The 22,019-nt window shown below is 42.1% G+C and overlaps 5 protein-coding genes and 2 pseudogenes across 6 annotated transcripts in view; 6 read left to right on the forward strand and 1 right to left on the reverse strand.

Annotated features, from left to right (window-relative positions):
* LOC106318085 (formin-like protein 13) overlaps positions 1-3,273 on the forward strand; it is a 6,342-nt gene extending 3,069 nt beyond the window's left edge. The window contains 14 exon segments of the mRNA XM_013755938.1: positions 1-468; positions 471-634; positions 755-826; positions 916-1,014; positions 1,151-1,192; positions 1,282-1,362; positions 1,447-1,497; positions 1,579-1,660; positions 1,734-1,841; positions 1,844-1,980; positions 2,062-2,178; positions 2,458-2,526; positions 2,612-2,678; positions 2,777-3,273. Coding sequence (XP_013611392.1) covers positions 1-468; positions 471-634; positions 755-826; positions 916-1,014; positions 1,151-1,192; positions 1,282-1,362; positions 1,447-1,497; positions 1,579-1,660; positions 1,734-1,841; positions 1,844-1,980; positions 2,062-2,178; positions 2,458-2,526; positions 2,612-2,678; positions 2,777-3,015 — 1,796 coding nt within the window. The 3' untranslated portion in view covers positions 3,016-3,273.
* Positions 3,274-5,871: 2,598 nt separating this feature from the next.
* Positions 5,872-7,932, forward strand: LOC106318548 (histone-binding protein MSI1-like). The gene is made up of 6 exons (XM_013756570.1): positions 5,872-6,321; positions 6,394-6,720; positions 6,840-6,992; positions 7,108-7,232; positions 7,336-7,431; positions 7,524-7,932. Exons 1-6 carry the CDS (start codon positions 5,977-5,979, stop codon positions 7,756-7,758), a joined length of 1,281 nt encoding a protein of 426 aa, XP_013612024.1. The 5' UTR covers positions 5,872-5,976; the 3' UTR covers positions 7,759-7,932.
* Positions 7,828-9,053, reverse strand: LOC106318550 (bis(5'-adenosyl)-triphosphatase). 2 transcript variants are annotated; one of them, XM_013756572.1, is made up of 5 exons: positions 8,886-9,053; positions 8,686-8,797; positions 8,469-8,617; positions 8,266-8,364; positions 7,828-8,189 (listed from the first exon to the last, which is right to left on the reverse strand). In XM_013756572.1, the coding sequence occupies exons 1-5, from the start codon at positions 8,994-8,996 to the stop codon at positions 8,070-8,072; spliced, it is 591 nt and encodes a 196-aa protein (XP_013612026.1). In that variant the 5' UTR covers positions 8,997-9,053; the 3' UTR covers positions 7,828-8,069. The 2 variants fall into 2 exon arrangements, with proteins under 2 accessions (XP_013612026.1, XP_013612027.1); XM_013756573.1 differs by having other exon boundaries at positions 8,937-9,033.
* Positions 9,054-9,141: 88 nt separating this feature from the next.
* On the forward strand, positions 9,142-10,176 carry LOC106318549. Its single transcript, XM_013756571.1, has 3 exons — positions 9,142-9,418; positions 9,490-9,722; positions 9,825-10,176. Exons 1-3 carry the CDS (start codon positions 9,212-9,214, stop codon positions 10,015-10,017), a joined length of 633 nt encoding a protein of 210 aa, XP_013612025.1. The 5' UTR covers positions 9,142-9,211; the 3' UTR covers positions 10,018-10,176.
* Positions 10,177-10,907: 731 nt separating this feature from the next.
* Positions 10,908-15,678, forward strand: LOC106315029 (annotated as a pseudogene).
* A 55-nt stretch (positions 15,679-15,733) lies between these two features.
* LOC106315031 lies at positions 15,734-16,195 on the forward strand. The gene has a single exon (XM_013752808.1). The coding sequence runs from the start codon at positions 15,734-15,736 to the stop codon at positions 16,193-16,195; it is 462 nt and encodes a 153-aa protein (XP_013608262.1).
* A 547-nt stretch (positions 16,196-16,742) lies between these two features.
* The window catches only part of LOC106313334, a 9,300-nt pseudogene continuing 4,023 nt past the window's right edge, over positions 16,743-22,019 (forward strand).

A 22,019-nucleotide genomic window follows, 5' to 3' on the forward strand; every position in this document is an offset into this window, starting at 1 on the left:
CCCCTCCCCCTCCTCCTCCAGCTCCCCCGATACCACAATCTCATGGAAACTCTGCGATTAAAAGCTCACCTCCTGCACCTCCACGGCCTCCTGCTCCTCCTCCCCCTCCAAACGCACCACCTCCACCAGGTCAGATGAAGGCACCGTCAGCACCACCTCCACCCCCGTTAGGTCAGATGAGGTCACCATCAGCACCACCCCCTCCTCCGAAATTAGGAACTAAGTCATCCCCATCTTCTGGTACTGGTGTGCCTCCGACACCTGCTTTACCAGGTGGGTCTCTTTCATCAGGAAAAGGGAGAATGTTACGTGTAAATTCAAAGAATACAGCCAAAAAGTTGAAGCCATACCACTGGTTGAAACTGACAAGAGCTGTTAATGGGAGCTTATGGGCAGAAACACAAATGTCTAGCGAAGCTTCTAAGTATGCGTTGTTCATCTTGTCGTTACTTCTTTCTCTGATGCCTTCATTTCTTGTATGATTTCTAAGCCATTAGTTCTTACATGTTGTTGTTTAAGGGCTCCTGAGATTGACATGACAGAGCTTGAAAGTCTTTTCTCATCTGCTCCAGAAGAGGCAGGAAAGTCGAGACCAAATAGCTCTCGTGGACCTAAACCCGAGAAAGTTCAACTGGTAAATTGTGTATTTTAGAGTTAAAATTTGTGTTCCTGTGTCGATTCTGATATGTTTCCCATAAAATGATAGTTTTGTCGATGGGAATACTTACTATTATGAGGAACTCTTATCTTGCAGATTGAACACAGGCGAGCATACAATTGTGAAATTATGCTTTCAAAAGTGAAAGTACCTCTGCATGATTTGATGGTAATATAAAGCTCTGTAATGATGGCAGTTTAATCGGGTAAAATGTTAATGACAATTAAAAGCTAAATTGATTATGTAAATATTGGCAGTACTCAGTGCTTAACCTGGAGGAATCGGCTCTTGATGCTGATCAGGTTGAGAATCTAATCAAGTTTTGTCCAACAAGAGAAGAAATGGAATTACTTAAGGTATAAGAAGTGCACTCCTAACTAATTTTCTGCTGTTTTGATTCCAAAAGCCAGTAACCCCTACACAAAATGGGTATACTGTGATCCACCTTTTGTATGTTTCTCTGATTTTTCTTCATTTTTGCATGGTTTGCAGGGTTACACTGGTGACGTGGACAAGCTTGGAAAATGCGAGCTGGTACAGAACTTTGAAACAATTTTGTGGTTTTATTGGAGTAGCCATCAGAGTGATAACATCTTATATGCTTCTTGAAATTGTTTGGACAGTTCTTCTTAGAGATGATGAAAGTCCCACGAGTGGAAACAAAGCTTAGGGTATTCTCATTCAAAATTCAGTTCCGTTCTCAGGTTTGAAAACTGATTCCCTACTAATTACGAGTATCCTGAGCTTTGGTTTTAGTACTAATGGTCACTAGTAAACACTTGTTTTAGATCTCTGAACTCAAGAATAGTCTAAGTGTTGTGAACTCCGCAGCAGAACAGGTTAGTCAGACTCAACTTGTCGGGTCTCCCAACGTGATTAAACATATCTCACAAATGCTCTGTTGTTCCTCTTTTCATCAGATAAAGAATTCTGAGAAATTCAAAAGAATAATGCAGACAGTTTTGTCCCTTGGAAACGCCTTAAACCAGGGGACAGCTAGGGGTGAGTTTGAAAATGAAACGCAGAAACTATAGGTTATATCTTTTATCCTGCGCTGAATGTACTTTCTGTCTAGGTGCTGCGGTGGGGTTTAAGCTGGACAGTCTGCCAAAACTCAGTGAAACACGGGCGCGTAATAACCGTATGACTCTGATGCATTATCTATGCAAGGTAAGCTCCTGTAATGCTTCTGTAGCTATGTGGATGAACTAGATAAAGAAAAAAATTATATTCTGATGGATTGTCTGCAGATTCTTGCTGAGAAAATGCCAGAAGTTTTAGATTTCACGAAAGATTTATCCTCACTTGAGCCTTCAACAAAGGTACTTAGCTATCACATTTCATGTGCGGTTTGGTAAGAAACTTGAAAACTGTGTTAAATTTTCTTTACTTTGATAATACAGATTCAACTGAAGTTTTTGGCGGAGGAGATGCAAGCAATAAACAAGGGACTGGAGAAAGTCGTACAAGAACTATCCTTGTCCGAAAATGATGGCCCAATCTCACATAACTTTAACAAGGTATCTATGTTCGATCACTAGTTCCCTTTTCAATGCTTTCTCAGATCGTTTATTGGGAGAACAGTTAAGTTTTTCATGAGAAAGTTAAGTAGGCTATGTAGTGTAGGTAGACATAGCCTCTACTTGAAGGAGTTCCTTTTTCCAGAGCTATGTTTTTTTTTTGTCACAGACAGAGCTATGTTATATGAAACAATCAAGTCTTATTTGAAAACAATCAAGTTTTATATGCACAGAGCTAAATGTACATCAAGGTCTTTTATTTATTTATTTATTTCGCAGATATTGAAGGAGTTCCTTCTTTATGCGGAAGCAGAAGTAAGGTCCTTGGCTTCACTCTATTCCGGAGTGGTATGTCACTAAAAATCCAGTGTGCATTTGATATATTATTGGCTTCTCTACCGTTGGTCAGAAAAAAAATAATTATGTAACGCAGGGACGAAACGTGGATGGCTTAATTCTCTACTTTGGTGAAGACCCAGCTAAATGTCCATTTGAACAGGGTATGCATATACAAGATGCATATATATATATATATATGTAACATTATGTGAAACAAGGTTTTTCAGAGTTGTTGAATCTAACAAAATGGTAATTGCAGTGGTGTCTACCCTTCTAAACTTTGTAAGGCTGTTCAACCGTGCGCATGAAGAAAACGGAAAACAACTTGAGGCAGAAGCTAAGAAGAAAGCTGAAGAGGAGAAATCAAAAATAAGTGAAGTAGATAAAGAAAGCAGGAAGCCCTTGTCCTTGGAGGAACAAGTTAAGAAGGAGAAAACAAAAATAAGTGGATTTGATAAAGAAACCAAGGAGACACTGGATGAAGGAACCCCTGCTTGAAAAACTGCTCCTTTCTATTTTTAGATGGCAATGGAAGTAAAACAGTCTAGGACTGGAACGGACCGGCGAAGGTGAGGAGGCTATGCGGCTTAAACCCATGGTGTTTCCAGACAATATGAAAAGTGCAGCATTGTCACTTAACGACAAAGCTAACTTGTAAAATAGGGAGGGGGTATAAAATAATGTAATTAGAAAACAATAAACACAACTACATCATACATGCCTGGTCAAATCTGCAATAAGCAATGTTATTCCCTTCTTTAAAATTGTACAAGAGGCAAAGTGTCTACTTTTGCATATAAAAAGAAAAACTCCTCGGTATGATCGTCTTTGGAGTAGCAAAACTAAGTCGGGTGGATTTGAGAGTGGCCTGGACTTTTATCCTTCCCTCACAGTTATCTTTCTATTTGTTCACGATGTGGAAGGTATTGATAGTTTTTACTATAGTTATGAATTGTTAATGATCACCTATTTATGAACTTGGGATCTGTGTTTCTGCTATTGATGTCTACCCCTGTGTTATTTAGTACCATAGGCTCTGAATAACACAAGTTCATAGCATGTGGCTGAGCTCCTCCGGTTGCATTGTTGGAGGCCAAGTTCTTATGTGTATTGCAGACAAGTTTCAGAGCAAGGGGATGGTGAGGTCAAAACAGGAGAAAATCCAAGTGCTTGGAGCAATAATATTTCATTTGTGTAAGAATTTGCCATCTTTTGGAGAAAAGAAACACATAAAGTTTTTTTATTATTGTTTAACAGTCTTGATATATGTCCAGTAACAGTACTGTTGAACCACAATGACGAAACTGTTTGACTCAAGAACCAAAATCAAACACATAAACTCGCTGATACACTCTCTAACGAACTCGACGACGTAAGTAAGAAAGTTGAGTTTGTAGAATAATAGAGATAGGAAGAAGAATGCAAAAAAGATAGAAGATGGACACAAGAAATTGTTTACCCAGTGGTTCAACTAGAATGGTTTACGTCCACTGGGGCCTGGCAAGAGGCAATCCACTATAATCTCAAGTACAAAAAATATAGCACGTCTCTTTCTCTCACAACCAAAGCTCACAAACCAAGCTAGGTCTTTTCTTGGACCAAGGAGAAAGAGTACACACGAGCTCCTCTTATATAATAGGAGTCTATTAGGTTAACCTAGTCGGATTAGGGCATTCACCCCTTTCCATAAACCTATTAGGAAATATTCCAAAATACTTGCAACTTCCATAACTCCATGAGAGTAATATTTCCAGGATCCTGCCGACTTCTATATCTCCATAAAAGTGACATTTCCTTTTCCTAACATGACGTCCTTGTCTTGGTTTAAGTTACTCAATCTTGTTTGATTTCCATCACCAAATCCTAACGCAGTCTATGACGGATTCTCTGACGTAGCCACTGATGAATCCCAACAGGTACAACCAAAACCAAATGATTTGAAGACTCTGTGCAGCAGCAGCTCTAGCTCCCACGGTATGTTGTGAAAGAAAATGGTGAAAGTAACAGAGGTACGTGGAAATGCTCCAGACTCTGTAACCTTGAATGCAATGGAAACATAAGGGAAGAAGCCTCCTGGGCAATATGTTTCAGTGTTGAAGCTTATCCTATACGTCCATGGCTTCAAATCCTCGACCAAATCCATCAATGGCCCGCTACTCCCATCTTTATCAGTAGCTGAAGTGCCCACAACGGACCAGACCTTCTCCATGAAGAAAGGAAGGACTCGTAGTGTCCAAAACCGTCATTTCATATCCAACATATCGAGATATGTTCAAGCTTATATATGACCGTGCAAAAAAATACATGTACTAACATACATATTATTTATCTTTTTGGCAAAATTATACACCAGTCGCCACATCAGTTGTCACGTCATCTAATTTCGATGATGGGATGCTAAGTTAGCCAATTTTACTCACAATGATGCCACATGTACAATTTTTTTAAAAATAGCCGTTTTAAAAATAACTTTTCTAAAAATGTAAATTTTTTTATTTTTTATTATTTAGTAATATTAACAAAAATTAATTAAATCATAAAATTTTAATCTTATATAAGATATATATTTGTAAATGTTATATAATAAATTTACATCATAAATTCTTTAATCGTAGCGTTAGAGTATCCGTTGGGGTTCAGTTCAGGTTTTTCGGATTTCGATTCTATTTTATAACATGTCCTAAGATTCATACTGATATTTTTGTAAGTATGGGTCAGTATACGTTTTGTAACACTTTTCAAGATCCTTTCAGGTATTTTTTACGTTTAAGACAGGATACGGTTTGGGTTCGGTTCAGATTTTAGGTTACGGATTTTATACGCAACCCTATACACAACAATGATTTATCGAGAGTAAGACGACTGCAACACTAACATTAAATTTGATTCATCACAACACATATATAACTCTTATAATGACGATATTGTGATAAGATCAAAACATTTATGAATATATATATGTTATATAAGGTTAAATTTTTATGATTTAATTAAAATTTGTTAACATTCTAAATAATAAAATTTATAAAATTTTACATTTTCTAAAAAACTATTTATATAATGTGATTATTTTAAAAAAAATCGTGTACGTGGCATCCTGTCGACGTAACATTTACATCAGCTAAATTAGATGATGTGACAGCTAATATGGCGACCGGTGTATGATTTCACCGGCAAAATAAACAGTGGGTATGTTATTTGAAATTTTCAAAAGTAAGTCTGATATAAATTGAAATCGCCGTTTTCTCTCTTCTTGGGTGTTGTTGCAAGTCTGTTAAATGGGCTTTTCCAAAATAGGCTCATTAGATATCTTTCCTTCTTTTTTTGTCAAAATATTTCGTTCCTTCTACTTCATCTTCTTTGCCACCAATATATAGGAGATAGGACAGAGAAGAGATCTGTTGTCTTAGGGTTTTTGTCTTCTGCTTGTGCGCGGGAATAAAGAATTCATAGCCGGAAATGGCGAAAGACGACGTGGAGATGCGAGGGGAGGCGGAGGAGCGTATAATAAACGAAGACTACAAGATCTGGAAGAAGAACACTCCTTTCCTCTACGACCTCGTCATCACTCACGCTCTCGAGTGGCCTTCCCTTACCGTTGAATGGCTCCCCAGCCGCGAGGAGCCTCCCGGTCAAAACTACTCCGTCCAGAAGATGATTCTCGGTACCCACACTTCCGAGAACGAACCCAATTATCTCATGATTGCCCAGGTTCAGCTTCCGCTTGAAGACACCGAGAGCGAAGCGCGTCAATACGACGACGACCGCTCCGAGTTTGGTGGGTTTGGCTGCGCCTCCGGAAAGGTACAATTTTTCAGGTTAATTCTAGGGTTTAGCGAATTGAATTATAAGAAAGTCGATTGCTTTTGCGTTTAGGTGCAAGTTATCCAGCAGATAGTTCACGAAGGTGAGGTGAATCGAGCTCGCTATATGCCTCAGAACCCTTTTATGATTGCCACCAAGACCGTTAGTGCGGAGGTGTATCTGTTCGATTACAGCAAGCACCCGTCTAAGCCAGCGCTTGATGGAGCTTGCAACCCTGATATGAGGCTCAAGGGTCACAGCTCTGAAGGTTATGGCCTGTCTTGGAGTACCTTCAAGGAAGGTCATTTGCTCAGCGGCTCTGATGACGCTCAGATCTGCTTGTGGGATGTTTGCGCCACTCCTAAAAGCAATGTTCTTGACGCTCAGCAGATCTTCAAGGTATGCTTTCATTCTTTTGACTATTGTTTTGCATCATTCAGAGGACAAGAAATTGCACCCACTGAATGGAATTAGTCAAGTCCATGAATGTACTTGATTAGTAGTTGTTTTAATTTTAGGCTCATGAAGGCGTCGTGGAAGATGTTGCATGGCATATGAAACATGCACACCTCTTTGGATCCGTTGGAGATGATCAATACCTTCATATATGGGATCTTCGTTCTCCTTCTCCCAGTAGACCAGTGAAGTCGGTGGAAGCTCACTCCATGGAGGTGCGTTTGCAGTAAACTGACTTTTAAGACAAAAACATTTTGATGCTAAACCAAAAAAAAAAACAATCGAATCATATATTTTCTGATTGCTTTTTTATTCTTTTAAATGCCTCAGGTTAACTGCTTAGCTTTCAATCCAGTTAATGAGTGGATTGTGGCAACAGGGTCAACTGATAAGACTGTTAAATTATTCGATCTACGGATGCTAAACAGCGCTCTTCACACATTTGATAGCCATAAGTGAGAACATTTTACTTTGAGACATATTATATGTTACTAAGAAGTAATTTAGCTCAAGTAAACGCACCATTGCTAACCTGATATTATTTACTTTGAATTCCAGGGAAGAGGTTTTCCAAGTTGGCTGGAACCCAAACAACGAGACAATCTTAGCCTCATGTTGCCTTGGAAGACGGCTTATGGTTTGGGACGTTAGCAGGTTTGATCAGTAGGCTTTGTTGCTTGGCTATAGAATGCTCTTGTTTCCTTATGGAGCAATATATTAATGTGTTTGATGGTGTCTTATGACAGGATCAACGACGAACAGACAGCAGAGGATGCAGAGGACGGCCCACCGGAGCTGCTGTTTATCCATGGTGGTCACACCAGCAAAGTTTCAGATTTCTCGTGGAACCTTTGTGAAGATTGGGTTATATCCAGTGTATCTGAGGACAACATACTCCAAATATGGCAAATGGCTGAGAACATTTATCATGACGAGGATGATGGTCCAGGTACAGTGGAAGAACCAACAAACGGTTCTTAGCTTATTGTTTGGTTCATATCTTGTCTAACATTATTTGTTTTATACATCCCTGCCTTTGATCTGTTTATGTAAGTTGTGGAAACAAGATTTCATACATGTTGGTTCTTCAAATAAACAAATAGTTGATTCTAATAATAACAATAAATGTCACCCAGAACTAAAACATTTCGATGATTCTCAGTTTTGGTGGCATAAGAAAGAGATTACAAGTTTGAATTGAAGTCTCTAACATCAACCTCAACTTGAGGGTCGCTCGTCACAATGGTCTTATTGAAAAGGCTTGGAAGCCAATGGATAGCTTTTGCTCATAACTAGCAATCGAAAAGAGACCGGTACTGTGAAGCCTCGTTAGCCATCTCCTCGATGGTCCTATCAACACGGTCTTTGTCAAGATCAAGCTTCTGCTTAAGTTCCTTCTCCTTCTCATCAATCTACAACAAGACACCACTACCTTAAAGACGTTTCTAAACTCCAAGCTAGGAATGTGATGAAAACACAGCAACTTACTGCATCATAGATCTCATCATTCTTCTCAAAGTCGCCACCTTTACGAGGCAAGACATGAATGTGCACATGAGGAACACTCTGTCCCGCCTGAGGGCCATCCTATGCCATTATCAAGAAACCATAGTTACAGCAATCATTCCAATCCAGATCCTTTCAGAGTCACACACACACACACAATGAAGAATGAATTGGAAAGTAGTTACTTGGATGGCTAACGTGAGAGAAGTTGCATTGTGGAAGGTCTCAATCCGAGAGCCAACCTTCTGAGCAGTAAGCCAAAGGTCACTGGTCTCATCAGCTGTGAGATCAGTAAAGCGCGGCACAAGGCGTCTCGGGCAGACAAGAACATGACCTGAAACGAATAACAATGTCAGAAGAAGAAGAAATGGGGATGAGTGACTGAAGAGTTAGTAGCCATACCAGGAAGAAGGGGTCGGAGATTAACCATGGCGTACGAGAGAGGAGTTGCGTAAAACACTTCACGCGGATCGATCTTGTAAGGCCCAAAGACGAAGGAAGAAGAAGTCGACATCTGCTGCATCAAATTCAAATCAGAAACTGAAACATCAATCGTTCGAAGTTACAAAGTAGAGACAATGGTAAATCTTGTAACAGCTTGCCTCTCTCCGACAACGAACACAGGAAAAGATCGCCTCCCCGCTTACTCTTGCCTGTCTCCGACAGCGAACAGTGGACAAGATCGCCTTCCCGCTTACTTGTAGCTTCAGCATCTCAGCTCCGCCTCCATCGCCATTTTGAGTCACTGTTACACCTTTCCCTCTTTCTTCTTCATGGGCTACACAGGCCCATATCTCCTTTTTAGGCCTGGCCCATTAAATTAATTCCATCAATTGAGAAAGAGAGAGAGGATGATGAGAGATGAGAGATAAAAAGATAAGATTTTTCCAGATTCCTCTGCCTCGATCAAACACTCAGTTCAGAGAAAATGTGGAGCGTCACCGGAGCACTAGGCGTTGCGGTGCCTACCGCCGCCGCTTGCCGTCCGAAGCACCTTCTCACCTCCTCTAACCTTCTACCCAAGCAGACGAAGAAGCTACATCTCTATCCACAGCAGCCTCTGTCTCTAGCATCACATTTCTCCTCCTCTTTCAGAACAGCTGCTTCTTCCGTTGAACAACAGTCTGACAATAAGGTTTCTCTTCTCTCCTCTCCTTCTCGATAATCGAACCAAAATGCTTACCTTTTACCGATGATTGTTTGTAGGGAGAGAGCACTAAGTACTACTTCGTGGTTGCGAACGCCAAGTTCATGCTTGACGAAGAGGAACACTTTCAGGAGCAGTTGTTTGAACGTCTTCGATACTACGGAGAGAATGAGAAAGAGCTAGACTTCTGGCTCGTCATTGAGCCCAAGTTCCTCGACAAGTTTCCCAAGATCACTCAAAGGCTCCGTCGCCCTGCCGTCGCTCTTGTCTCCACCAATGGACCCTGGATCACGTTAGATACCCTTTTGAACCCCTAAGTCTCTTTATTTACAAAGTTGAATCCTTTGTACCTCTTTCACACAGATTTTTTTTTTTTTTTTTTGTGTTATGACAGGTTTATGAAGTTAAGGTTGGATCGAGTGCTTGCTGATTCCTTTGAAGCGACCTCTCTTGATGAAGCCTTGGCCTTTACTCCTACCACTCTTGAGTTCGATAAGCCTAAGAATTGGGTGGCGCCATACCCCAAGTATGAACCTGGATGGTGGGAAACCTTCTTGCCCAAAATAAAACAAGAATCTGTAGCATAGTACTTTGTCCTTTCTTTTTTTGTCATTGTCGGAATCCATCTTTGTCTAAGAGTGCTTTCTAGTGTGTATTACTGAGCTTCTTGTATTTCTGTGTACTACAAATATGTTGCAACTCAGTTGAATCTAGTGACCAGAATCAATCAAAGGCCGTTTCACATATTTTTGATCATTCAAGATATCTGTTTTCTTCCTCATGATCAGAGTTCTTGGTAAGTTTTGTATCTGTGTGTGTCCCATCAATCTTGCTCATTTATTTGTGACAAATCAGTGTGGAGATTATACTTTTAACTACTCCATGGGAATACACGGGTTTTTATAATTACCATGTGGAAAGCACAAAGTTCAAATTTTACAAAGTGATGAATATTTCTACACTTGCAGAAGATGTAAAACTATACACGGTAAGCTCCATTGGTGGTTGAGTTCAGTAAGTTACTCTTGTGTAGCTAGTTCTGCAATTTCTGCAATGGGCTTCCACATGCAAAGGAATGGGTTGGTGGTCATGCAATGTGCAAACATTGATGATTGAGTATAAAAAAGGGACCAGTTGCCACATTCAGCAATAACCCTGACATTAGGACGGAGAGAAGGAAGTAGAGCGAGGAATTGGAGTTAAGATTTGGAAAGGACCTGTGTTGTTGATAAGATATATGGAAGGTGAGATGTAGCAAGCATGTGGGATGGGACACAGATTAAATCAAACGAGAGAAACACAAACCTTTGCTTGACGACGATGATGATGCCACACGTTGCAACACATACTGCACCGCTTCCCATCTCCTAAGCAGTGATATGTTTGAGTAGGGCGTAATAACCATTGCTTGACGGCGATGATGATGATGAAAGAATGGTTGCGACTCAGAAGGCGATTGGCGATTTAGGTTTCACGTATGGCTTCGGACCTACCTGCGCCTGATATGGGTGCCGATGAAGGTCGGGATGTCGGAGAGAGTTCGATACAAGTGCAAGGAAGATCTGAAAGGGAGAGTGGGATGAAGAAACAGGAGGGTTTTGTTGCTCCGAAAGCTTCGTCATGGGTGGATGTGGCTCAGGAGAAGAAGGTGTTACGAAAGTACAATCTGGGGATTACTGATTCGGATGGCCACTCAAATGTAGAGATACCAGATGAGGTGGTAATCAATGCGAACCCACTTTGGGAGGATTTTCTGATAGGGAAGTTTCTGGATACTGCGCCTCACATTGCTTGGGTACATGCCATCGTAAACAGAATCTGGAGAGAAGGTGGAAAGGGTCAACTTGTTGAGGTTCATGAAGTGGATACTACAACGATGAAGTTCAGAGTTCCTGATTCCGCTATGAGAGCTAGGATACTCAGAAGAGGGATGTGGAATATCTGCAACATACTTTTGGTGGTAACAAAATGGATTCCAGAAGAACTTACGGAGAAGCCAGAAATAAAATCGATAACAATGTGGGTTTACCTCAAAAATGTTCCGATGAACATGTTCTCATGGGAGGGCCCAAGTTTCATCACCAGTGCAGCGGAGTATCCAGTGAGACTCCACCCAGAAACAACTAATTGTTCTAACTTCAAGCTAGCAAAGATTTTCGTCAATGTGGATTTATCTAAGGAGCTACCTAAGAAAATCAACTTCACAAAGAATGGAAAATCCTCCCTGGTTGAATTCATCTACCCTCGATTACCTGTGAGATGTAACACTTGTGGCAAATGGGGCCACATTGAAAAGGTTTGTGAAATGAACAAAAAAGATGAGATTTTTAAGTCTGTTACCGAGATCATCGAACATGGAATGAAAGGAAAGGATATGGGTGAGAAAGTGAATCCAAAAGAGGGTTATGTAGAGCAGACTGGGATCATGGAGAAAATTGTAGTAAGAAACACAAAGGAAGAAATAGAGGAAGGTGAAGTGATAGAAAGTTGGTTAAATGTTACTCCAGTAAAGGCTAGCAGAAGCCCCAAATCAAAGGAGCTAAAATATGGACAGGTTAAAATTGCCTCGAGATTTTATGTGCTAGATGATATTGATGACAATGGTGATCTGGTAAAGGAAGTGGAGGAGATAGACAAAGAGGATCCTCTGTCTTTGGAAAAAATAGGAGAAAACACAGTGATAGAGGAGACACGAGAAGAAGGTCAAGAAGACACTGCGACAGATGCTGATCCAATTCCTGTAACAGAAAGGCACATGAGATGCCTGAGTTAAATGGGGAAGAAGCTGATCATGATAAATCTGAGACTGAGGACGGGGAAGCTAGACAAGACACTGAGACAGATGATGGTTCAACCATCCCTGAAGTAGCCATGCCACAAGAGAAACCCGCTGAGCTAAACAGGAAAGAACACGAGCATGAGAAATCTGAGACTGAGAACGGCAATGAAGGAAATATTATGGAAATGAGGAAAGGAGAAAACCAGATCTTCGCCGGCTCTGCAATTGGAGGAAACTCTAATCTACGACCCTCCTCACCAAGAAGTTCAAAAACAAATCACAGAATAGTCCCTAGCAAGGACACAGAAAACCCTGGTCACCCGGGAAAACGCAGCAATCGAAAATCCTCCCAATGACAGGTTTATCTGGAATGTAAGGGGGTTTAACAAAGTTTCAAAGCAAACAGTCGTCCGTAATTGGATACAGAACAAAGGTCTGCAGTTTGGTGCCCTGTTGGAGACAAGAGTCAAGGAGAGCAAGTCCGCTCACATTGTTTCATCTGTTTTCTAGGGTTGGTCTTTTGTGAATAATTATGAGTTTAACAGGAAGGGAAGGATTTGGGTTGTATGGAATGATCAAGTAAGAGTAACTCCGGTATTTAAATCTGATCAGATTATCACGGTGTCAGTTCTATTGGAAGGAGATACATAAGAGTTTTTATGTTCCTTTGTGTATGCTGAAAACACAGTGGAGAGAAGAAAAGAGCTATGGGAAAACATTAAAGCTCATCAAGACTCGGCTATGTTCAGAAACAAGGAATGGGTTATTGCTGGAGATTTCAATGAAATTCTCAATGGAGAGGAGCATTCAAACTTCCAGGGCGTTGGTCTGTCCACGGCAGGCATGAGAGATTTTGATAATATAGTCCAGTATTGTAGTCTCAGTGACTTGGGATACCAGGGGCCGAAATTCACTTGGTGCAACAAAAGAGATGAAGGCATCATCTGCAAGAAGCTAGATCGAATTTTGGTAAATGAAGCATGACTTGATCGCAGAACCTAAGCATATGGTATCTTTGAAGCAGGGGGCTGCTCTGACCATCTCATAGGGAGGTTCCACTTAAAGGTTGAGGCAGTTGGTAAGCGTAGACCTTTCAAGTTTTCAAACGCGGTTGCAGACATGCCTGAGTTTCTTCAGATGGTCTCAAATTACTGGAAAGACACTCAGCCATTGTTTCAGTCCACATCTGCGCTTTTCCGTTTCTCAAAGTACCTTAAAGCTCTAAAACCTTTGGTTCGGTCTTTAAGCAAAGAGAAGCTAGGAGCACTTACTAAAAAAGTAAAGGAAGGGCACTTGGATCTCTGTACTAAACAAGAGAAATTGCTTGAGGCTCCTACTCATGAGAATATTACTGCGGAAAGATTGGCAGCAGAGAGGTAGCAAAGAGTCTCAAATATTGAGGAAAAACTACTCAGACAACGCTCTAAGCTCCATTGGCTACAGGTTGGTGATCGTAACAACATGGCCTTTCATAACGCAGCTAAGATTCGCGAAACACGGAATGCAATCCGAGAGATCAAATGTCCTGATGGAACTGTAGTTACCTCATAGGATGATATAAAAACGGAGGCTGAAAGATTCTTCAGTGAGTTTCTTTCTTTGGAGCCGCCAGATATAAGGGAAACAACAGTCACCGAGCTACAAGAAATATTGCCATTTCGATGCACTGAAGAGGATCGAGCTATGCTCACGAGAACAGTGACTGAAGAAAAAATCAGGGATGTGGTGTTTAAGATGCCAAGTAATAAATCGCCGGGGCCAGATGGCTTCACTACTGAGTTTTTCAAATCCTCATGGAGCATCATAGCGAAAGACTTCACGATCGCTGTGCAATCCTTCTTCGGTAAGGGCTTCCTACCTAAGGGATTCAACCCAACAATTCTGGAACTTATACCAAAGAAGGACTCAGCGCAGGAGATGAGAGATTACAAACCAATATCCTGTTGCAACGTCCTATACAAAGTGATATCCAAGATCATAGCGAACATATTAAAGAACACTCTTCCCCGGTGCATTTCTCATAATCAATCAGCGTTTGTAAGGGGCCGTCTGCTGGTAGAAAATCTGCTCCTAGCTACAGAGATTGTAAAGGACTATCACAAGGAAGATATCTCTCCAAGATGCGCCATGAAAATAGATATTGCAAAGGCTTTCGACTCGGTTCATTGGCCGTTTCTTCTGAAGACTTTGAAAGCTTTAAACATGCCTGATGATTTCATTCGATGGATTGAGCTATGCGTCTGTACCGCTTCTTTTTCAGTGCAAGTAAATGGTGAACTCGCGGGTTTCTTTCAGAGTAAGAGAGGTCTGAGGCAAGGCTGTGCACTGTCTCCATACCTTTTCGTGATCTGCATGAACGTGTTATCTCATATGCTTGACAAAGCACTGGAGAGGAAGCTCTTTGGCTATCACCCAAGATGTAAAAACATTCTGCTCACACATCTGTGCTTTGCATATGATTTAATGGTGTTTACCGATGGAACCAAGAGATCTATTGAAGGTGTGCTTCAAGTTTTTACAGACTTCGCTGCAATGTCAGGTCTAAATATCAACTTGGAGAAGTCGACTCTTTACATTGCGGGTATTTGGGAGGACACTGAAACAGACATTCTGAACAGATTCCCATTTGCATCAGGAAGGCTACCAGTTCGGTACTTGGGTCTTCCACTGCTCACAAAACGAATGACGGCAAATGACTACCTGCCGCTTGTGGAAAAATCAGGAAAAGAATGGGCTCGTGGACAGGAAGGTTCCTATCGCGTGCTGGCAGGCTGCAACTGATTAATTCGGTAATCACAAGCCTTGCAAATTTTTGGATGTCTGCTTTTCGACTGCCAGGAAGCTGTTTGAAGGAGATAGAACGCTTGTGCTCTGCGTTCCTGTGGTCTGGACCAGAATTGAAAACTACAAAGGCAAAAGTTAGTTGGAAGGAGGTATGTCTACCAAAGGCAGAAGGAGGATTGGGGATCAGACCTCTGAAGGAAGTTAATGTAGTACATTACCTAAAACTCATTTGGAGATTGTTCTCTACCAAGTCCTCATTATGGGTTATTTTGGTCGATAAGAAGCAACAGTAGCATGGACTCTTGGATGTGGAGAAACTCCTCAAGCTAAGGGATCTTGCCAACAGTTTTCTAAAAGTGGATGTGAGAAATGGAGAGAGCTCATCTTTCTGGTACGATAACTGGTCTCGCTTTGGAAAATTGAAAAATATCTTGGGAGAGAGGGTCTTATCGATTTTGGCATTGGTGATAATGCTACTATTGCGGGAGTGTTGGCAAATCATCGACGTCGAAGACACCGGCTGGGCATCCTCAATGAGATTGAGGAGGAAATAACTTTGCTTGGACTCAGGTCATTACAGGAGGATGAATGGAAGCAAACTGAAGAAAAATATGTAACCAAGTTTTCAACAAAAGAAAACATGGGAACAGGTCAGAAGCCACCGTCAAACTTGTTCATGGAGTAATGGCGTATGGTTCTCTCATTCAACTCCAAAGTATGCGTTCCTCCTCTAGGTAGTTATGCGAGACAGACTACAAACAACTGATAGAATGCAACATTGGAACATAGCAATCAACACGACTTGTGTCTTGTGCAATGAAGAGCTGGAATCTGTTTGTCATCTGTTCTTTGGCTGCTGGTTCTCGGGACAGATATGGAGAAAGCTAATCGAAGGTCTTATGCAGGATGACTTCATCACAGACTGGAATGTGCTTAAAGTGTTACAGTCTAACCCGAGACTCAACCCAACAAAGACCTTTATCTTTCGGTATGCTTTGCAAGCGACGATGCATACTGTGTGGACAGAGCGAAATGCTAGAAGGCATGGGGAACAACCGAAAGATATTGGCTGTCTAGTCAGGTTTGTGGACAAGACCATGAGACTCAGGTTACTTTTAGTGAAAGGGATGGGGCAGCAGTACCTTGATGAAGCTCTGATCACTTGGTTTGGGATACAAGAAAGCAATGGAGAAGCTGGATAATTCTTTTATTTTTGTATACATACAAAAAAAAACAGTAGCACTTGGTGTAAAAAAGGCTTTTGCTTGAATAAAATTTTACATTTATTTCAAAAAAAAAAAAAAAAAAGAATGGTTGAGAATGTTGATCCTTAACGCCATTTATCATTAATGGGAGCTGGGATTTTGAACACCGAACCGAATCCTCCTAATCAAAACGAAGTTTTCAGTTAGTTTCTGTTAGGAGTTTGATTCAATAAAAGTTTGGTTTTCAGTTGGTTCTGTAATCGGTTACTTCAGAAAAGTATTTAAAAACCAAAAAGTAACCCAACCACATTCTCAAACTAACCAAATTTAACAAAAAATTAAACAATCTTTTGCTAAACTTTTAACAAAACTAATACAAAATATAACCGAACTCAAAAATTTTGGCAAGTTTTTTAAAAATCAAACTAACCGAATACAAATATTGAACCGAGCTAACCGAAAATCAAATTACACGAGCTACCCGAACCAGCTGGCCTAATTAGCTCGGAGGGTGTAAGAGAGATTCCAGAGTTAAAGACTGAACCTTTGGAATTGACAAAAAAGAACCTTTGGAATTTCCCGAACACACTGTCGGAAATACTTGTCGGACAAGAAGGGATGTCGATGGGATCTCGGCTCCTCAAGGCTTCTAGCCTCATACTCCGTCACGCCTATCTTCGAACTCACCCAAAAGCTCCCTCCCCTCCCTACCGTCTTCACTCTGATCATCTTCTTCAGCACCGTGGCTTCTCCAGCTTCACCATACGTAAATCAATTCGAACATCCCCTGCCATCAATGCCTTCCTCTCCGATCCCTCCCCAGTTCGTCTCGTTCAACGAAACTCCATGGTTAACGGACGCCTCCTGTTCTCCACTTCCACTCCCAAACCCGACCAAGAGGCCAACAAGTCTAAGCAAATCAAGACGGTGGCCTCAGAGTCAGAGTCGGCTATGGCTGACATGAAGATCCTCCGCACGCTTGCCGGATACTTGTGGATGAGAGACAACCCAGAGTTTCGCTTCAGGGTCATCACTGCCTTGGGCTTTCTCGTGGGGGCTAAGGTCTTGAATGTGCAGGTCCCTTTCCTTTTCAAACTGGCTGTTGATTGGCTCGCTTCAGCTACTGGCACGGGGGACTCTATGTCGGCCTTCGTTGCTTCAAACCCTTCTCTTGTTGCTGCTTTCGCTACTCCTTCTGCTGTTCTCATTGGATACGGCATTGCTCGGACTGGCTCTTCTGCTTTTAATGGTAACTCATCTCAATAGCTTAATAAACGAAAAGAAATAAAGAATGCACTTTGTGACTCTTGTTTTTTTGCTACTTTCATCCTTGTAGAGCTTCGTACTGCTGTCTTCTCCAAAGTAGCTCTCCGCACAATACGTTCTGTTTCTAGAAAGGTATGCTTCTTGTCGATGGAGATTTAAGGTGCATTCTTTGTTTTGTCAAAGTCCCTCGTCAATTATTGTCTGTACAGGTGTTCTCACATTTACATGATCTTGACCTTCGTTACCACCTAAGGTACCCGTCTCTCCTCTCCTACTCTTTTGCATAGTTTCGCTCGTTCCATTTTATCTCATCATCATAACTGTCTTTACTTATTTGCTCTCACGTTTAGTCGAGAAACAGGATTGATCGTGGTAGCCGTGCAATCAATTTCATCCTCTCAGCTATGGTTTTTAATGTTCTTCCTACCATTCTGGAGGTAAAGCTTGCTTGTCTGGCCGCTTGATTCTTTCTAGTTTTGAACGCTCTTTTTTTCTCTGAATTAATATGTATCTTCCAGATATCTATGGTATCAGGTATACTAGCATACAAGTTCGGAGCTCCTTTTGCTTGGATTACTTCTCTTTCTGTTGGAGCATATATCGCTTTTACTTTAACTGTCCACACAGGTACTTTGCGTTCTTCTTCGGTAATCTCTTTTCAATGTTCTTGAACTAGTCTCGAGATGCATTCTAGGTCTGATAGGTGTGAAGGATGATTGTCTTTGCACAGTCTCTTCGTCTTTTATCATCTTGAATTAAACCTTTCTGGTGTTGGATGCTGTGCTCACGTTGTCGTTTTACTTTATCCAGTGGCGAACTAAGTTTAGAAAGGCTATGAACAAAGCTGATAACGATGCTAGCACTAGGGCCATTGATTCTCTGATTAATTATGAGGTAAACTTTCATCTTTTACTTTTATTTTTGCTTATATTTCAGTTTTGACAGAATTTCTGTTTGGTTCCAGACTGTTAAGTATTTTAACAATGAAGGTTATGAAGCTGAAAAGTATGACAAGTTCCTGAAAAGTAAGTAACTCTACTAACTGTTTAGCATGGAGAACAGATTTATCTTAATTTAGCATGGAGAACAGATTTAACAATGATTATGTTATTGCTCAGTCCATTTACCTTAATTTCTCTTGTGCGGATTCTGCTACTTATGCCAGGATATGAAGATGCTGCGCTGCAAACTCAAAGAAGTCTTGCGTTTTTAAATTTTGGACAAAGTATTATATTTAGTACAGCTCTGTCTACAGCGATGGTGTTGTGCTCTCAGGGTATCATGAACGGCCAGATGACAGTCGGAGACTTGGTCAGTGCTTCTTTGATTTTCCTCTCCATTTTATATCTCTGCATTTTCCGCTGCAAACCGTTTTCTAATATGCGTTTGCATGTTTGGGGTTGCAGGTTATGGTAAATGGACTTCTCTTTCAGTTGTCTCTTCCTCTAAACTTTTTAGGTAGTGTTTACCGTGAAACTATTCAGAGCCTTGTGGACATGAAATCAATGTTCCAGTTGCTAGAGGTATACAATGATCTTACAAGTATTACTTAACTCTACTTTCCTTAAGTTGCTTCTTTTATCTTATGCTAATGCTTCAGTCAAGAAGTATGATAGACTTTAGTTATCAAAAGGAAGAACAATGTGATCTGAGAATGAAAATAGAGTTGTATTGATCGCAAATGTGTACAGGTTGAGTTTTTCTCAAGAGTTTCTCACTCTCCCCATGCACAAAGTTGATCAAACAATTGATAAAAGATAATGACAGACTTATTCCTTATTTATAAACTTGACCTTCACTCAACAACTTGCAATGCCAACGCCAACATCCCATGTGCGTCCGTAACAGCAAGGACAGGTCATCACTTCCTCATGCTTCTAGATCCCCCCAGCTCACCACTTCATCACTGGGCCTCTCCCCCTCCTCTATCAGACTTGATGGGCCTTGCCTTTGCGCCTGTAGTGAAACAGGACTGGAGGCCTAGTAACCCCAACCGTATCAATACCCTCCCCAACGAAATTGACCTTGTCCTCAAAGTCAAACCCACCAAACCGCTCCTTCACTACTGACTTCCACTCCCAAGTGCTATCATGACTGGGCTAGCCCTTCCACTTGATCAAAAGCTCCTTTTGGCCAGTACGTGGGTGATCGCGCGTAGCCAACACGCTCTCCGGTTCCACAATCAACTCCCCTTCACTGGATAACTGCGGAGGCAGAGGTTGAAACTCATCTGATTCTCCCACTGCCTTCTTGAGTTGCGAGATGTGAAAAGTCGGATGAATCTTGGATCCTTCTGGTAACTTCAACTTGTAAGCCACCTGCCCAATCTTTGCTTCGACTGGAAACAGGCCATAGAAGCGAGCACATAGCTTCTCGTTCATACGACGAGCCAAAGACCTCTGCTTATAGGGACGAAGTTTGACAAAAACAAGATCTCCCACTGCGAAAGCAATGTCCCTGCGGCTTTTATCAGCTCGGTCCTTCATGGTCTGCTGAGCCCTGTGGAGATGCTCCCTCAGCAGGGTCAAAGTCGCATCCCGCTCCTGCAACTGCTTTTCCAACTCTGCGTTCACCGTCGATCTATTCTCATATTTGAGGAGTGTAGGTGGGTCACGACCATATAAAGCGCGGAAAGGAGTCATCTTCAGCGACGAGTGATAGGACGTATTATAGCTCAACTCCGCCCAAGCTAAGTACTGTGCCCACGTCTTTGGCTTGTCTCCCGCAAAACACCTCAAATATGTCTCCATTCCCCGGTTAGTGACCTCAGTTTGGCCATCGGTTTGGGGATGATAGGCCGTGCTGAAGCATAAACGAGTCCCAGCGAGACGAAACAGCTCCTTCCAAAATAGGCTCGTGAAGACCTTGTCACGGTCGGAGACAATTGTCCTCGGATAGCCATGTAACTTCACTATCTCTTGAGCAAAGAGTAATGCGACATCTGTGGCTGTAAACGGGTGACTGATACCCACGAAATGGCTATACTTTGTCAGACGATCGACAACCACCATGATGGAGTTCAGTCCCTTCGAACGCGGCAACCCCTCCACAAAATCCATTGAGACATCCTCCCAAACTCTCTCAGGAATCGGTAAAGGCTGAAGCAGCCCCCCCGGAGCCAGCGTAGAGTATTTTTGTCGTTGACAAACCAAGCATGATGCCACAAATTTGCGAATGTCAGTCAGCATTCCGCTCCAATAGAACAGTTCTGCGATCCTCTTCTGAGTCTTTAAGACACCCCCGTGCCCTCCCATCTTGCCATCATGATACTCCCGCATGATCAGCCCCACAAATGCGGAATCCTTTGGTATCACCAGTTTCCCTTGTCGCAACAGTCGACCCTGGACTACCGCATAATCCGGGTGAGACAGAGGATCTGCAGTCCATTCGTTGATAAGTTGCTGAAGTGCAGGATCCTTGTCGACCTCTCACGCAATCTCTTCCAGCTGGAGAGCCGAAGAGATAGACACAGCATACAACTCCGACACTCCCACTCTTCTTGATAAAGCGTCAGCGGCCTTGTTGTCGAGCCCTGGCTTATAGACAATGTCGAAATCAAACCCGAGTAGTTTAGTGAGCCATCGTTGATACTCAAGGTTGACCTCGCGTTGCTCCATCAAAAACCGCAGACTCTTCTGATCAGTGCGCACCAAAAACTTCCTCCCCAACAAGTAATGCCGCCATTTCTACACTGCGAAGACAATGGCCATAAGTTCCCTTTCATAGACTGATTTCAAGCGCTGTCTCTCCGTAAGGGCCTGACTAAAAAATGCAATAGGTTGCCCTCCCTGCATCAGTACCGCTCCCAATCCTACTCCGGATGCATCAGACTCCACCACAAACTGAGCGTCAAAGTCAGGCATCGCGAGTACTGGCACCGTAGTCATTGCTTTTTGAAGCGCTTGAAAGGCCGTAGTCGCAGTCGTATTCCAAGCGAACTGGTCTTTCTGCAAGAGCACAGTCATTGGCCGAGCAATGCTGCCATAGTGTTTCACGAATTTCCTATAGTAGCCCGTAAGGCCAAGAAACCCGCGAAGCTCCTTCACATTCTTGGGTATAGGCCATTCCAACATCGCACGAACCTTCTCTTGATCAACCGCCACCCCTTTTCCAGAAATGATATGCCCCAAGTACTCCACCTGAGCGCAACCAAACTGGCACTTCTTCAGGTTCGCGTAGAGTTACTGATCCGCTAGAACCTTCAACACTAACTCCAAGTGCTCCTTATGCTCCTCCTTCGTTCGACTGTACACCAAGATGTCGTCGAAAAATACCAGAACGAACCGTCTCAAGAAGGGTTGAAAGACCTGATTCATAAGGGACTGGAACGTCGCTGGTGCGTTGGACAACCCAAACGGCATGACGAGAAATTCGTAATGGCCGTCATGAGTCCGAAACGCAGTCTTAGGCACGTCCTCCGTCTTCACGAGTATTTGATGATATCCTGACCTGAGATCCAATTTGGAAAACACCTGCGCGCCGTGCAACTCATCCAACAATTGGTCGATCATAGGTATCGGATACTTGTCGGCCACTGTCACACGGTTGAGAGCAC

This window comes from Brassica oleracea, chromosome C9 (genome assembly GCF_000695525.1).
Source record: "Brassica oleracea var. oleracea cultivar TO1000 chromosome C9, BOL, whole genome shotgun sequence".
Classification (NCBI taxonomy): Eukaryota; Viridiplantae; Streptophyta; class Magnoliopsida; order Brassicales; family Brassicaceae; genus Brassica; species Brassica oleracea.